Source organism: Schistocerca gregaria, chromosome 10 (genome assembly GCF_023897955.1).
Source record: "Schistocerca gregaria isolate iqSchGreg1 chromosome 10, iqSchGreg1.2, whole genome shotgun sequence".
Taxonomy (NCBI): domain Eukaryota; kingdom Metazoa; phylum Arthropoda; class Insecta; order Orthoptera; family Acrididae; genus Schistocerca; species Schistocerca gregaria.
Window position 1 is genome coordinate 148,299,672 of NC_064929.1, and position 14,302 is coordinate 148,313,973.

Genomic DNA, 14,302 nt, shown 5'->3' on the forward strand with positions numbered 1-14,302 from the left:
GCCAGGAAGTTTCATATCAGCACACACTCCACTGCAGAGTGAAAATATCATTCTGGAAACATCCCACAGGCTGTGGCTAAGTCATGTCTCCACAGTATCCTTTCTTTCAGGAGTGCTACTTCTGCAAGGTTTGCAGGAGAGCTTCTGTAAAGTTTGGAAGGTAGGAGACAAGGTAGTGGCAGAAGTAAAGCTGTGAGTACCAGGTGTGAGTCATACTTCTGTAGCTCAGATGGTAGAGCACTTGCCCGCGAAAGGCAAAGGTCCCGAGTTCGAGTCTCAGTCGCTCACACAGTTTTAATCTGCCAGGAGTTTCAAAATAACAGATGATATGTGAAGCAAGGAGGACATAAAAAACAGATTCACACTTCCAAAGAGGGAATGTCTGACTAAAAGAAGTCAACTGGTATCAGACACGGTTCTTAATTTGAGAAAGATATTTCTGAGAAGGTATGTATGGCAGTGAATTATGAACTGGGGGAATATTTGAAGAGAATGTAATTGAAGCATTTGAAATGCAGTTCTACAGAAGGATGATGAAAATTCAGTGGACAAATAAGATGATGAATGGCTTTATGCAAAATAAGATAAAAAAGGACCATATGAAAAACAGTGATCAAAAGAAGGGACATGATATGTGATAAGACATCAGGCAATAGCTTCCATGGTACCAGAGGGAGCCATAGAGGGTAAAAACTGTAGGGAAAGATATATACTGTAATATGACCAACAAACAAATGAGGACGTAGGGTGCAAGTGCTACTCTGCAATGAAGGCGCTGGTAAAGGAGAGAAATTCATGGCAGTCATTATCAAACCAGTCATAAGACTGATGAGTCAAAAAAAATTCCCAACAACAAAGTAAATGAAGACGCATTACTAAAGATGTACAGTGGTCTCCTATGTCCACACTTTCATTAAGTGTCCTAATTTGGAGCACTGCTGCCAACATACACATAGGAAGTGTGATTTTTTGCTGCCGGGTGACGTCGTCGACCACCGCCAATATTTCGACAGGAGCACACCCTGCCATTCTCAAGGCACAAATGCAAGGAGGAAGCAATGTGCAAGGGAATTTAATACCTCGGTTCACAGAGGAGAAACAAGGAAGATACCACGCACAGAACAAGTAACTGCAGAGTCAACACACAACCAAAGAAAACCAACATCAGAAATATCGATAGTGGCTATTAATCAACAGGTGAAGTAGCACTAATTCTGTCCCTCTGTTTTTTATGAGAGACAGAGCCAGATTCATCAAAAAACAGATGGACAAAATTAGTGCTACTTCACCTGTTGATTAATAGCCACTGTCGATATTTCTGATGTTTTCTTTGGTTGTGTGTTGACTCTGTGGTTACTTGTTCTGTGTGTGGTACCTTCCTAGTTTCTCCTCTGTGAACTGAGGTACTAATCCCCTTGCACATTGCTTCCTCCTTGCATTTGTGCCTCGAGAAAGGCAGGGTGCGCTCCTGTCAAAATATCAGCGGTGGTCGACGACGTCACCGGCAGCAAACCTGTAAGTTATTTGAACATTCAATTCGCCTGGAAAAGTTAAGGTCTTACACATAAAAAGTGTGGTTCAGTATCAAAAAGTATGTTGCAGTCAAAGAGAATGAAAAGCAGAAGAAGGATGCACTGCCTCTGGCTAAGACAATGGTACACTTAAAAAGGCCCGATTGCAGAGTTTCTTTTCCCTGTAGGAGTCGGGTAATTTTCTCCCGGTGCTCGTCATTACCTGGTCAGGAGGTAGTCATCTTCCAGGACAGCAGCCGGAGCCTCCAGGCAGGCTGCCAGCCTTCGGTAGGCACCTTCACGCCTCTTGCGACGCTGCGCCTCCACTTCTGCCTCCGTGTCCACTTCCACCCCTGCCGTCACCTCGGATGCCGCCGACTCGTCCCCGGAGCCCACTGCCACCTCCTCTCTCTGTGTTTCCACTGTGTCGGCAGCACACGTGGGCATATCTCGCTCTTCTTGTTCCTCAGGTGACCCCACTTCTGACTCAACCCCTCCTCCCACCTGGCAGTCCACAACTCCGTCACCACAGCCACCACTGTGATCGACCCAGCCGAGCTTGCGGTACACTGCCTCTGGGATGGTGATGGGGGGCAGCGAGAAGATGGAGTGCAGGGCCTCCTCATCGTCCCTGGCTACCGACTCCAAGCTGCGGCTGAACCATGCCAGCTGTTCCTTTAGCTTCTTCACCTGTGCAGATGACAAGTGTTTGTTTATTACAATGGTATGCATATACGAGGATAATGGAATGTAGAAGAATTAGGTCGGACGATGCTGAGGGAATTAGATTAGGAAATGAGACACTTAAAGTAGTAAAGGAGTCTTGCTATTCGGGGAACAAAATAACTGATGATGGTCGAAGTAGAGAGGATATAAAATGTAGACTGGCAATGGCAAGGAAAGCATTACTGAAGAAGAGAAATTTGTTAACATTGAGTATAGATTTAAATGGCAGGAAGTCATTTCTGAAAGTATTTGTATGCAGTGTAGCCATGTATGGAAGTTAAACGTGGATGATAAATAATTTGGACAAGAAGAGAATAGAAGCTTTCGAAATGTGGTGCTATAGAAGAATGCTGAAGATTAGATGGGTGGATCACATAACTAATGAGGAGATATTGAACAGAATTGGGGAGAAGAGGAGCTTGTGGCACAACTTGACTAGAAGAAGGGATCGGTTGGTAGCACATGTTGTGACATCAAGGGATCACCAATTTAGTATTGGAGGGTAGCGTGGAGGGTAAAAATGGAAGAGGGAGACCAAAAGATGAATACACTAAGCAGATTCAGAAGGATGTAGGCCACAGTGGGTACTGGGAGATGAAGAAGTTTGCACAGGATAGAGTAGCATGGAGAGCTGCAGAAACCAGTCTCAGGACTAAAGATCACAACAACAAAAACAACAATGCATATACGTGCTTCCCTCTGTCAAGATGACAGTGATAATGGAGCATATAGTCAATTTCTATATCTACATCTATACTCAGCAAATAATAATAAAGCACATGGAAGAGGACACTCCCCATTGTACAAGTTATTAGAGCTTTGTCTCATCCATTCATGTTTGCAGTGTGGGAAGAATGATTGGTTAAATGTGTCTGTACACACTTTAGTTTGTTTGACCTTGTATTTACAACACATATGGAAACCATACAAGAGTAAGTAAACCTTCATGGGGTAGTTTATGTCTGTTTTCAAGTGTCTCCCAGTTTCCCAGTTGAGTTATTTCAGCATCTTCAGGATGATCTCCAGTGGTAAAAATAAAAAATAAATAAAAAAATACAAATACAAATAAATAAAAAAAATGGAGAGAGAGAGAGAGAGAGAGAGAGAGAGAGAGAGAGAGAGAGAGAGAGAGAGAGAGGAGAATTGATATATTGTCAAGTATCAATCGCATATTTCTGGAATATTTTATATTGTTTTCATAGTGTTCAGCATGCACATAACTGGTTTTGTTACCCCACCATAATATTGATGTGGATTTATATCACATCAGATGGTGGCAATAATTTGCTGAAGCCAGTAAAGTGAATGTCCATTGTAATTAGATGAACCTGACATAACAAATTATTATATAAATAAATCTATGTCCACTCAAGCTGTCCTCCTTTGTATATATTCCATATTACCTATTCCTACTTTATACAGTTTCAACACACTTCATCAATATTCTAGGATGGGTCACATGAATATAAACTATCTCCTTTGTAGATGAATGAACTAAAGTCAGTCACCTTATTTACCTACAGAGGATCTTTGTGATCATTAAATTTGTTACCCTACAAAGTTGAACACACAGGTCTTTGTATGACTTGACCAATTCCATTTGCGACTCATTGCTACTGTAATAATAGCATATTACTTCTTTTGTTCAGTGTACAATTTTACATTTCTGAACACTGAAAGTAAGTTGCCTGTCACTGCACAACTTTGAAATCTTAACAAGATCTGATTGAATATTTGTGCAGCTTTTTCAGGCGGAACTTCATTATAAATATTTGTATCATCTACAAAATACTGAGGATTAACATACAACAGCAACAGCAAGGGTCCCAAAGCACTTCTCTGGTGCACACCTGAAGTTACTTGTATATCTGTCAATGACTATCCATCCAAGATAATATGTAGTGTCCTTCCTTTGAAGAAACACTCAATTCAGTCACAAATTTCATGTGATCAACAATATTATTGTACCTTAAGTAATAATTGTACGTATAGTACTGAGTCAAATGTTTTCCAGAAGTCAAGAAGTACTGCATCTACTCAACTATCTCAACCCAAGGCCTTCACCATTTCATGCCAAAAAAGCACATGTTGATTTCCACATGACTGATATTATCAGAATCCATTCTGGTTGACATGGATGAGAGCATTTAGCTTGAGATACCTCATTATGTTTGAACTCAGAATATGTTCTAAAATTCTACAGCAAATGGATGTCAAGGATTTTTTCATAATGTGGGGCCACAGTCATAGTATATTTCTTTAAAGTCAGTACTGCCATTAGACTGGTTTTTATTCGCAGTGTTACATTTACATGATCATGATTTTGGCTTAAAAATGCCATTATCAAGTGTTTTAATGTTATACAGTGCGTAAGATGGTATACTGTCGTATTTAAAATATACTATTAGACACATTGTCCAAGGGTCTTGATCCTGTCATGCTTGGTGTAGTGTTTAAAGAGCAGTTCAGATTCTCCAGGCAGTCTCTTGGCAAGTCCTATCTCACTAAGTATCATACATTGGGAAAGACAGGAGTTGTCCATACATTGTAAGTGCCTGAGCTATAGCCAGAATTGATTGAGACTGATAATACCTTTTCAGTATTCAGAATCACCTCATCCTACACACAGTCCCTCCACATTACACCTGGAACATTTCATAAGCAACACAGATGAAAGATATTGGACTTATAGTCTCATTTAGCATATGATGCCCAAATCTTGGCTCCATAAAAGAGGTTGCTCAGCTTACATACTTGATAAACAATTATTTTTGTGGTACCGTGAGGTATTTGTTGTCTTGAACTCTAGTGTGGAGCATCCTGGAAGTGTTAGCCACTTTGCCAGTTCTCATGTTTATCTCATCATCCAGAGAGAGATCTAACACTAGAGAACTTAGGTACAGAATTTGTCAACTACATGCAGACATGATCATGTATCCCTGTGCCATAACCACTGTGTTCTTTACATCCCCTAATACTACAGATCCTTTACTACACCATTTTGGACTACTAATATCCTTTACAAATATAAACTTTTGTGGCAAAATACTGTACCTTAAGGACATAATACAGTGTGTTTCAAAAATACTCATCTCATCTTAAAATATTATGTTTTCTATGTGAATAAAGATAGATATTTTGGATGGATTTTAACTTATACATTGAAACTAGAAGTTGAATACGTTGTCATGCTGTTCTCAGTAGAGTTGTATATGTTCCTCCCTTTTGATTCAACAGTATTTGGAACTGACAGCCTTGCTTCCAAAATTCATTGGCATGCTATCACATGGTCAATGGTTTAACCATTACATGCTCACCAGTACAGGAGCAATCAACTCTTAAAGCATGTAAAAAGCCTCCTGAGCACATAAGTCACAGCCATATCAGCATGTGACAAAAATGAGGTGCGAGCTCATCAAAACCCATATGAGTCATCTTGCTCTTCATCAGGTAACTGTTTAAGAAGGCATTCTCATGTGCAGGATGTGTGCATTGGCTGATATGGGGTTCCTGCTAAGACTCCCATCATATCTTGCAGGCTAATGATGCAGGAACCATCTAAGCAGTCATTCATACGACATATATTTGAATGTAATGGAAAGAAATCTTAATATGTGGTATAACGAGAACTACCTTCTGCCATGTATTTCAAAGCTGTTTTCAGACTACATGTAAATGTAAGTATACAAACTACTTCCCCATCACAATATCTGTTTGTTTGCCCACAGGATATAAGGCAGACACCACCCTAGGGGTCCTCAATTGTGTTGGAATGGACTGTTGTAAGTTTTACAGAAACAGCTGCTCTTCCACTGTCCCCAAGTCACCTGATCTCCATGCTGCTGAGCACATCTGTGACATTCACAGATATAATACATAAGCTGGGGTGGAAATCATTTAAAAAAAAAAAAAAGGCATTTTTGTTGTGGCAAGATCTTTTCTCAAAATTCCAATCACCAACTTTGTGAAACAAATACTAACAAAGAGATAGAGGAGCTGGCCAGTACTTACCTCAGCTCAGTACAGCCGATACATACACAAAAAACAACCGAAAATTTAAGTTCCTAGCTTTCGGAATAAAATACTCATCTCATCTTAAAATATTATGTTTTCTATGTGAATAAAGATATATATTTTGGATGGATTTTAACTTATATATTGAAACTAGAAGTTGAATACATTGTCATGCTGTTCTCAGTAGAGAGCTGTTCTCAGAGTAGAGCTTTTGGAATAAATGTTTATTCCAAAAGCTAGGAACACAAATTTTCGGTTGTTTTTTGTGTATCTATCAGCTGTACTGAGCAGAGGTAAGTACTGGCCAGCCCCTCTATCTCTTTGTTAGTATTTGTTTCACATCTTTATATGAGATTTTCCATTAATTATTTCAATCACCAATTTTCTCCTTTAAGTGCAAAAATGTTTTGTTGACACCTTCCTATGTAGGAAGATATGATTATCATAATAAAATCAGACAAATGGGAACACAAACAGAAAGGTTTCAATGATCATTTTTCCCATGCATTGCTTAAGTGTGTCACAGTACAGAAATAGTCTGAAGGTGGTTCGGTGAATTCTCTGCCAGCACTTAAGTGTAAATTGCATGGGAGTTATGTAGACGTAAATGAGAGACATCACAGAATGAGTTGCAGATCTGACCAATCTCATTGAGCTGTAGGTGACAGTTAACCATGCTGTGTGAACTGGTGGGATAGTTAAGACACTGGAGTTGCATACTGCAGCAGCAGGATCCAGAACCCCCAACCCCATCCATACATTGAGGTCTTCCACAGTTTCTCTCAAAATCTTCCACAGTTTCTGTCAGTCAGTTGAGATGAATACTAGGATAAATGTAAATGTCATGTGACTATGGCCTCCCGCCGGGTAGACCATTCTACGGGTGCAAGTCTTTCGATTTGACGTCACTTCAGTGACTTGCGCGTTGATGGGGATGAAATGATGATGATTAGAACAACACAACACCCAGTCCCTGAGCAGAGAAAATCTCTGACCCAGCCGGGAATCAAACCCGGGCCCTTAGGATTGACGTACTGTGGTGCTGACCACTCAGCTAACAGGGACAGACAATACTAGGATGCCTCAGTCAGAATATGTGCTATATCTCCAGTGATGCAGTCATTGACTGCACACTATACTCAAAGCCTAGTTCCTTCCTTCTAACTGAGCAGTCACAAATCTGGACAGTTCCCAGTCAATCTTTCGGATGCTACATGACATTTGCATTCATGATCACAAGGGCAAAAGAGGGCTGCTCATGAGAGCAGAGTGAAACTAAAGAAAATACACTACTGGCCATTAAAATTGCTACACCAGGAAGATGACATGCTACAGACGTGAAATTCAACTGACAGGAAGAAGATGCTGTGACATGCAAATGATTAGCTTTTCAGAACATTCACACAAGGTTGGTGCCGGTGGCGACACCTTCAACGTGCTGACATGAGGAAACTTTCCAACCTATTTCTCATACACAATCAGCATTTGACCAGCGTTGCCTGGTGAAACATTGTTGTGGTGCCTTGTGTAAGGAGGAGAAATGTGTACCATCACGTTTCCGACTTTGATAAAGGTCAGATTGTAGCCTATCACGATTGCGGATTATCGTATCGCGACATTGCTGCTCGCGTTGGTCGAGATCCAGTGACTGTTAGCAGAATATGGAATTGGTGGGTTCAGGAGGGTAATAGGGAACACCGTGCTCGATCCCAATGGCCTCGTATCACTACCAGTCGAGATGACAGGCATCTTATCCACATGGCTGTAACAGATCGAGCAGCCACGTCTCGATCACTGAGTCAACAGATGGGAATGTTTGCAAGACAACAACCATCTGCACAAACAGTCTGGCAATGTTTGCAGCAACATGGACTATCAGCTCAGACACCATGGCTGCAGTTACACTTGACGCTGCATCACAGACAGGAGTGCCTGCGATGGTGTACTTGACAACGAACCTGGGTGCATGAATGGCAAAATGTCATTGTTTCAGATGAATCCAGGTTCTGTTTACAGCATCATTATGGTCGCATCCACGTTTGGCATCATCGCGGTGAACGCACATTGGAAGCATGTATTCATCATCGCCATACTGGCCTATCACCTGGTGTGATGGTATGGGGTGCCATTGGTTACACGTCTTGGTCACCTCTTGTTCACATTGATGGCACTTTGAAAGGTGGACATTAAATTTCAGAAGTGTTACGACCTGTGGTTCTACCCTTCATTCGATCCCTGCAAAACCCTACATTTCAGCAGGATAATGCACGGCCTCATGTTGCAGATCCTGTACGGGCCTTTCTGGATACAGAAAATGTTCGACTGCTGCCCTGGCCAGCACATTCTCCAGATCTCTCACCAGTTGAAAACGTCTGGTGAATGGTGGCCGAGCAACTGGCTCATCACAATACGCTGGTCACTACTCTTGATGAACTGTGATATCGTGTTGAAGCTGCATGGGCAGCTGTACATGTACACACCATCCAAGCACTGTTTGACTCAATGCCCAGGCATATCGAGGCCGTTATTATGGCCAGTGGTGGTTGTTCTGGGTATCAGGATCTATGCACACAAATTGTGTGAAAATGTAATCACATGTCAGCTCTAGTATAATATATTTGTTCAATGAATACCTGTTTATCATCTGCATTTCTTCTTGGTATAACAATTTTAATGACCAATAGTGTAAGTGAGTTTTCATCTCTCAGTCTCTGTGCCAATAGAGGTTATTTTTATAGTGGAAACTGGGGCAGACAATGTGTGAATGAGATTGTGAGGACCATAGTTTCAGGACAGCTGAGAGGAGACAGTTCTGTGACAGAGAGATGTGAGGGGCAGGTGGTGCCTACCATGGAGACGGTGGCACAGCTGTCAGGGTCGTCATCGTCACCATCCCCCTCGCTGTGGGTGGGGCCGCTGCTGGGGTCCTCAGTGTCTTCTTCCTCCACCCCCACTTCTACCTCCAGTGGTGAGCACTCCTCAGCCACAGGCGAGCAGCTACCTCCGGATGGCGTCTCCTGCAAATCACACCAGGTTTGCTACTTAGTGCTGGCTGTGTAGTCTGAAATGAGGACTGCCTCAGCTGTATGAGATGGTTCTAGTACTGTGTGCATGGTCTGTGGCACACAGCTCTGATTCACAGCTGACACTCATCTCAGGGACAATCCCCTTCCTTCTCAGAATTAAGATAAACAGACAAAGGAAGCGTACACCCAACAGATCAAAAAAAAAATTTGCTCATTTTTCACATGGTTGTCCCATATGTGGTGTATGTAGTACACAGAGGGGTCCACTGATAGTGACTGGGCAAATATCTCACGAAATAAGCATCAAACAAAAAAGTGGTCCAACTAAAACATTCATATTTCTTTACGTACTACACAAATATGTAATAAAAAATGGGGGTTCCTATTTTTTTAAAAACGCATTTGATATCCATTTGACCTATGTCAGCGCCATCTAGTGGGCCAGCCATAGTGCCAAGTGGTTTTACCCCTTCAAGCTAGACAAGCTTCATTCTTTGTAGTTTTTTTGTTTGACACATTTCATGAGATATTTGGCCCGGTCACGATCAATGGACCATCCTGTATACAATATACATGTTCAAAGATTTCAAATGAAAGAAGAATAAAATGAGGAAGAATTAAAGCAAATTACAATTGTAGTACAGTGTTTAAAATGATGTTCAAAGGATTAGAAATTAAACAAAAAATTTAAATCAATTAACTGAATAAAAGTAATGAGCACTGTCATTTCAATAAAGATGAAAAAAATTATATTTTGCTTACTAGGATTCAAACCCACAATCTTCAGCATAATAATGAAATGACTTAATTGCTCCACTATTCTTTTTTTTAAAAAAAATCTTCCATTGAACTGAAATGCACTGAATTACAACACCATATAAATGTTGATGCACAGTTTAACCATTATTATTTTATCCTTTAAATTATTTACATTACATAAGAATTTAATAGCAAAGACAATATACTAGCCAGGTATAAAGTGTTTCAGAGGAACACAGGAAACAGTGCAGTCGTTGTAATAATGCAATAAATTTGACATCCAAAAGGACACAATTATTGGCTTTCTGGCCGAGGGTGGAAGCATTCCTAATCGTGCATGGCAATATGTTGTTGTTGTTGTGGTCTTCAGTCCTGAGACTGGTTTGATGCAGCTCTCCATGCTACTCTATCCTGTGCAAGCTTCTTCATCTCCCAGTACCTACTGCAGCCTACATCCTTCTGAATCTGCTTAGTGTATTCATCTCTTGGTCTCCCTCTACGATTTTTACCCTCCACGCTGCCCTCCAATGCTAAATTGGTGATCCCTTGATGCCTCAGAACATGTCCTACCAACCGATCCCTTCTTCTAATCAAGTTGTGCCACAAACTCCTCTTCTCCCCAATTCTATTCAATACCTCCTCATTAGTTATGTGATATGACAATATGGTGCTACCCAAAACCAGTGCTGAGGCAACTGTGGCACACCAGAAGCCACGAATGGCAGGGGTGAACAACACCTGCAGAGCAGCTGACCTCATAGATGAACCGAGGGGCTACCAACAGTGTGTCCTCAAGAAATGTTCACCGAAGTTGCTGTGTAGTAGCCTCCGAAGCAGGTACCTGGTTCATGCACCCGTGCTGACTTTGTTCATCAGCAACAACAGCTGGGATTCACACATCAACAACAGATGGTCTTTCCAGATGAATCATGTCTTAGCTCCATCAGACAAATGGTTGTTGGTGTGGAGGACGGTACAACAATAGTCGTAAGGGTCCAGGTCGGATGAGGTAGCATTATGGACTGGGGTATGTTTTTGTGGTATCCCTGGGTGATATCATCATTGTGAAAAACACAGTAGATCAACAGAAGTATGCATCTACCCTTGGGGACACCGTTCACCCCAACATGCAGTTTGTTTTTCCTTGGCACGACGGCATCCACCAGCAGGACAATGCAACTTGTCACACAGCTAGCAGTGTATATGTGTAGTTCAAAGGGAACCAGGATGAGATTACTGTACTCCCCTGGCCACTAAAATCTCCAGATTTAAACTCAATCAATAATCTGCGGGACAAATTTGACCAGGATGGTTGTGCCACACAACCTCAGCCACGAAACCTAGGGCCAGTACCCATGACACTGGAGTTGGCAGGCTCTGTGTCTCTATCAGTAGCTTCTACAACCTTGTCAATTTCCTGTGTGTCTGAATTGTATGTGGTGGTTATTCATGGTTCTGACAGGTGGTCTTATTAATCTGACAGGACTATACAAATAGCTGATTATAGCAGTGTACATTATGTACCCACAAGAACATTTTCTTTTAATATAAAACATAATTTGTTTTTAAGTTTTTCTAGCACAACATTTTCTTTATGCTGTATTACACTACTGGCCATTAAAATTACTACACCACAAAGATGAAGCACTACAGATGCGAAATTTCACCTACAGGAAGAAGATGCTCTGATATGCAAATGATTAGCTTTTCAGAGCATTTACACAAGGCTGGTGCCGGTGGCGACACATACAACGTGCTGACATGAGGAAAGTTTCCAACCGATTTCTCATACACAAACAGCAGTTCATTGGCATTGCCTGGTGAAACATTACTGTGATGCTTTGTGTGAGGAGGAGAAATGCATACCATCACGTTTCCGACTTTGATACAGGTTGGATTGTAGCCTATCGCGATTGCGGTTTATCGTAACGTGACATTGCTGCTAGCGTTGGTCGAGATCCAATGATCTGTTAGCAGAATATGGAATCGGTGGCCAGGAGGGTAATACGGAACGCCGTGCTGGATCCCAATGGCCTCGTATCAATAGCAGTCGACATGACAGGCATCTTATCCGCATGGCTGTAACGGATCGTGCAGTCACGTCTCATATCCCTGAGTCAACAGATGGGGACGTTTGTAAAACAACAACCATTTGCACAAACAGTTCGATGACATTTGCAGCAGCAGCATGGATTATCAGCTCAGAGACAATGGCTGCGGTCACCCTTGATGCTGTATCACAGACAGGAGCGCCTGCGGTGGTGTACTCAATGACTAATCTGGGTTCACGAATGGCAAAACTTCATTTTTTTGGATGAATCCAGGTTCTGTTTGCAGCATCATGATGGTGGCATCCGTGTTTGGCAACATCACGGGAACACACATTGGAAGCATGTATTCGTCATTGCCATACTGACGTATCACCCAGTGTGATGGTATGGGGTGCCATTGGTTATACGTCTTGGTCACCTCTTGTTCGCATTGACGGCACTTTGAACAGTGGTCGTTACGTTTCAGACGTGTTATGACCCGTGGCTCTACCCTTGATTCGATCCCTGCAAAAGCCTACATTTCAGCAGGATAATGCATGACCGCATGTTGCAGGTCCTGTACAGGACTTTCTGCTTACAGGAAATGTTTGATCACTGCCCTGGCCAGCACGTTTTCCAGATATCTCACCGATTGAAAACGTCTGGTGAATGGTGGCCGAGCAACTGGCTCATCACAATACACCTGTCATTACTCTTGATGAACTGTGTTATCATGTTGAAGCTGCATGGGCAGCTGTACCTGAACATGCCTTACAAGCTCTGTTTGACTCAATGCCCAGGCATATCAAGGCCAGAGGTGGTTGTTCTGAGTACTGATTTCTCAGGATCTATGCACCGAAATTGCGTGATAATGTAATCACATGGCCGGCCGCGGTGGTCTCGCGCTCAATCCGAAACCACGTTACCACTATGGTCGCAGGTTTGAATCCTGCCTCGAGCATGGATGTGTGTGATGTCATTAGGTTAGTTAGGTTTAAGTAGTTCTAAGTTGTCCAACGAATACCTGTTTATCATCTGCATTTCTTCTTGTCATTGCAATTTTAATGGCCTGTTTGAATAGCTCTTAGATGTAAATAAGAAATTGTACAACAGAATTATAACTGTTTGATTTCTCTCTTTTATGGAAAATTCAAATTAATAAAGCTTTTTTATCACAATTATATCCAGCTGTGTTACCTTGGTATCGTCACCGCTGTCAGAGAAGCAGCCACTCTCGGCAGAGCCGGCATCGCGCTGGCGGCGGCGCTCGGCGAACTCGGAACGCAGCGCGCGCCACTCGACCTCGGACTGGGAGCTCTTCTGCCTGGCGCGCTGCCATGTCTCGCGGCACAGCGACAGCTCGTCCCGCAGTTCGCGGAGCATCTCCCGCTTGTGCTGGAGCTCATGACGAAGCAGCGTCTCGTGAGTGTGCAGCTGTCGGTGCTGTGCTCGCATCCGTCCTACCACCTACCAGACACATATACACAAACATTCTGGTATTAAAGACAATGAATCTGTTAACCAACTACCAAAGAGAGACATCATGGAAGGAATACATTTCCTTGTAAATCTACCTTATACAGACTTTATAATAACTGTTATGAAAGATGCATTTGGTGATTGATAGAGGAAGATGGTGTAAAGTAGCCAGGAAGGGAAAAGTGGCCATTGGTTATTTATTGCCTTGAAGAGCAGTGTCATCTGCTAAGTAGTGGTCAGACTAATTTTAATATAAACTATCCTTGTTGTCAGTGAGTTTGAGAGTAGAAACTTGTTCAATTTAGCAGAAACTTTCCTAATTTTCAGTTACCTTATGTGATGTAAGTAATTTATATTATTCCTGTTACCTCACTTACGTATAGAGTAATACTTTTTGTCATGTTGATACTTAAACAACATCATTTGGCATACAAATGCAGTTCCTAGTTATTTCTTTCACTTTGATTGTTTGTATTGTGAACCACTAATGCCGACATGAAGTCTGATTGGGAAAAGTGGCCCACAACTTATCAGATAAAATGGTCCAGTAAGGGTTTGTTACTTCCATAAATCTTCCACAATACTACAAATCAGACTGTCTTCTAAATCCTCTCATATAAAAAGCTACTACCCACCATTTGCCCCTTTGCATCAGTTTTGAATTAATTAATTTATATTATTTATAGAAGTATATGTTCTGTTATAACTGGAATAATACAAAAATGTGATTGAAAACTGTCTGCTCCAGCTGCTTGGT

At 41.8% G+C, this 14,302-nt stretch overlaps 1 protein-coding gene across 2 annotated transcripts in view; it reads right to left on the reverse strand.

Moving 5' to 3' along the window:
• The window catches only part of LOC126293288 (plectin), a 181,218-nt gene that overhangs the window by 11,980 nt on the left and 154,936 nt on the right, over positions 1 to 14,302 (reverse strand). For both annotated transcript variants that reach the window (XM_049986410.1, XM_049986409.1), the window contains exons 14-16: positions 13,264 to 13,533; positions 9,101 to 9,268; positions 1,735 to 2,201 (exon numbers count right to left, since the gene is read on the reverse strand). In XM_049986410.1, coding sequence (XP_049842367.1) covers positions 1,735 to 2,201; positions 9,101 to 9,268; positions 13,264 to 13,533 — 905 coding nt within the window. The remainder of the gene's footprint in view (positions 1 to 1,734; positions 2,202 to 9,100; positions 9,269 to 13,263; positions 13,534 to 14,302) is intronic.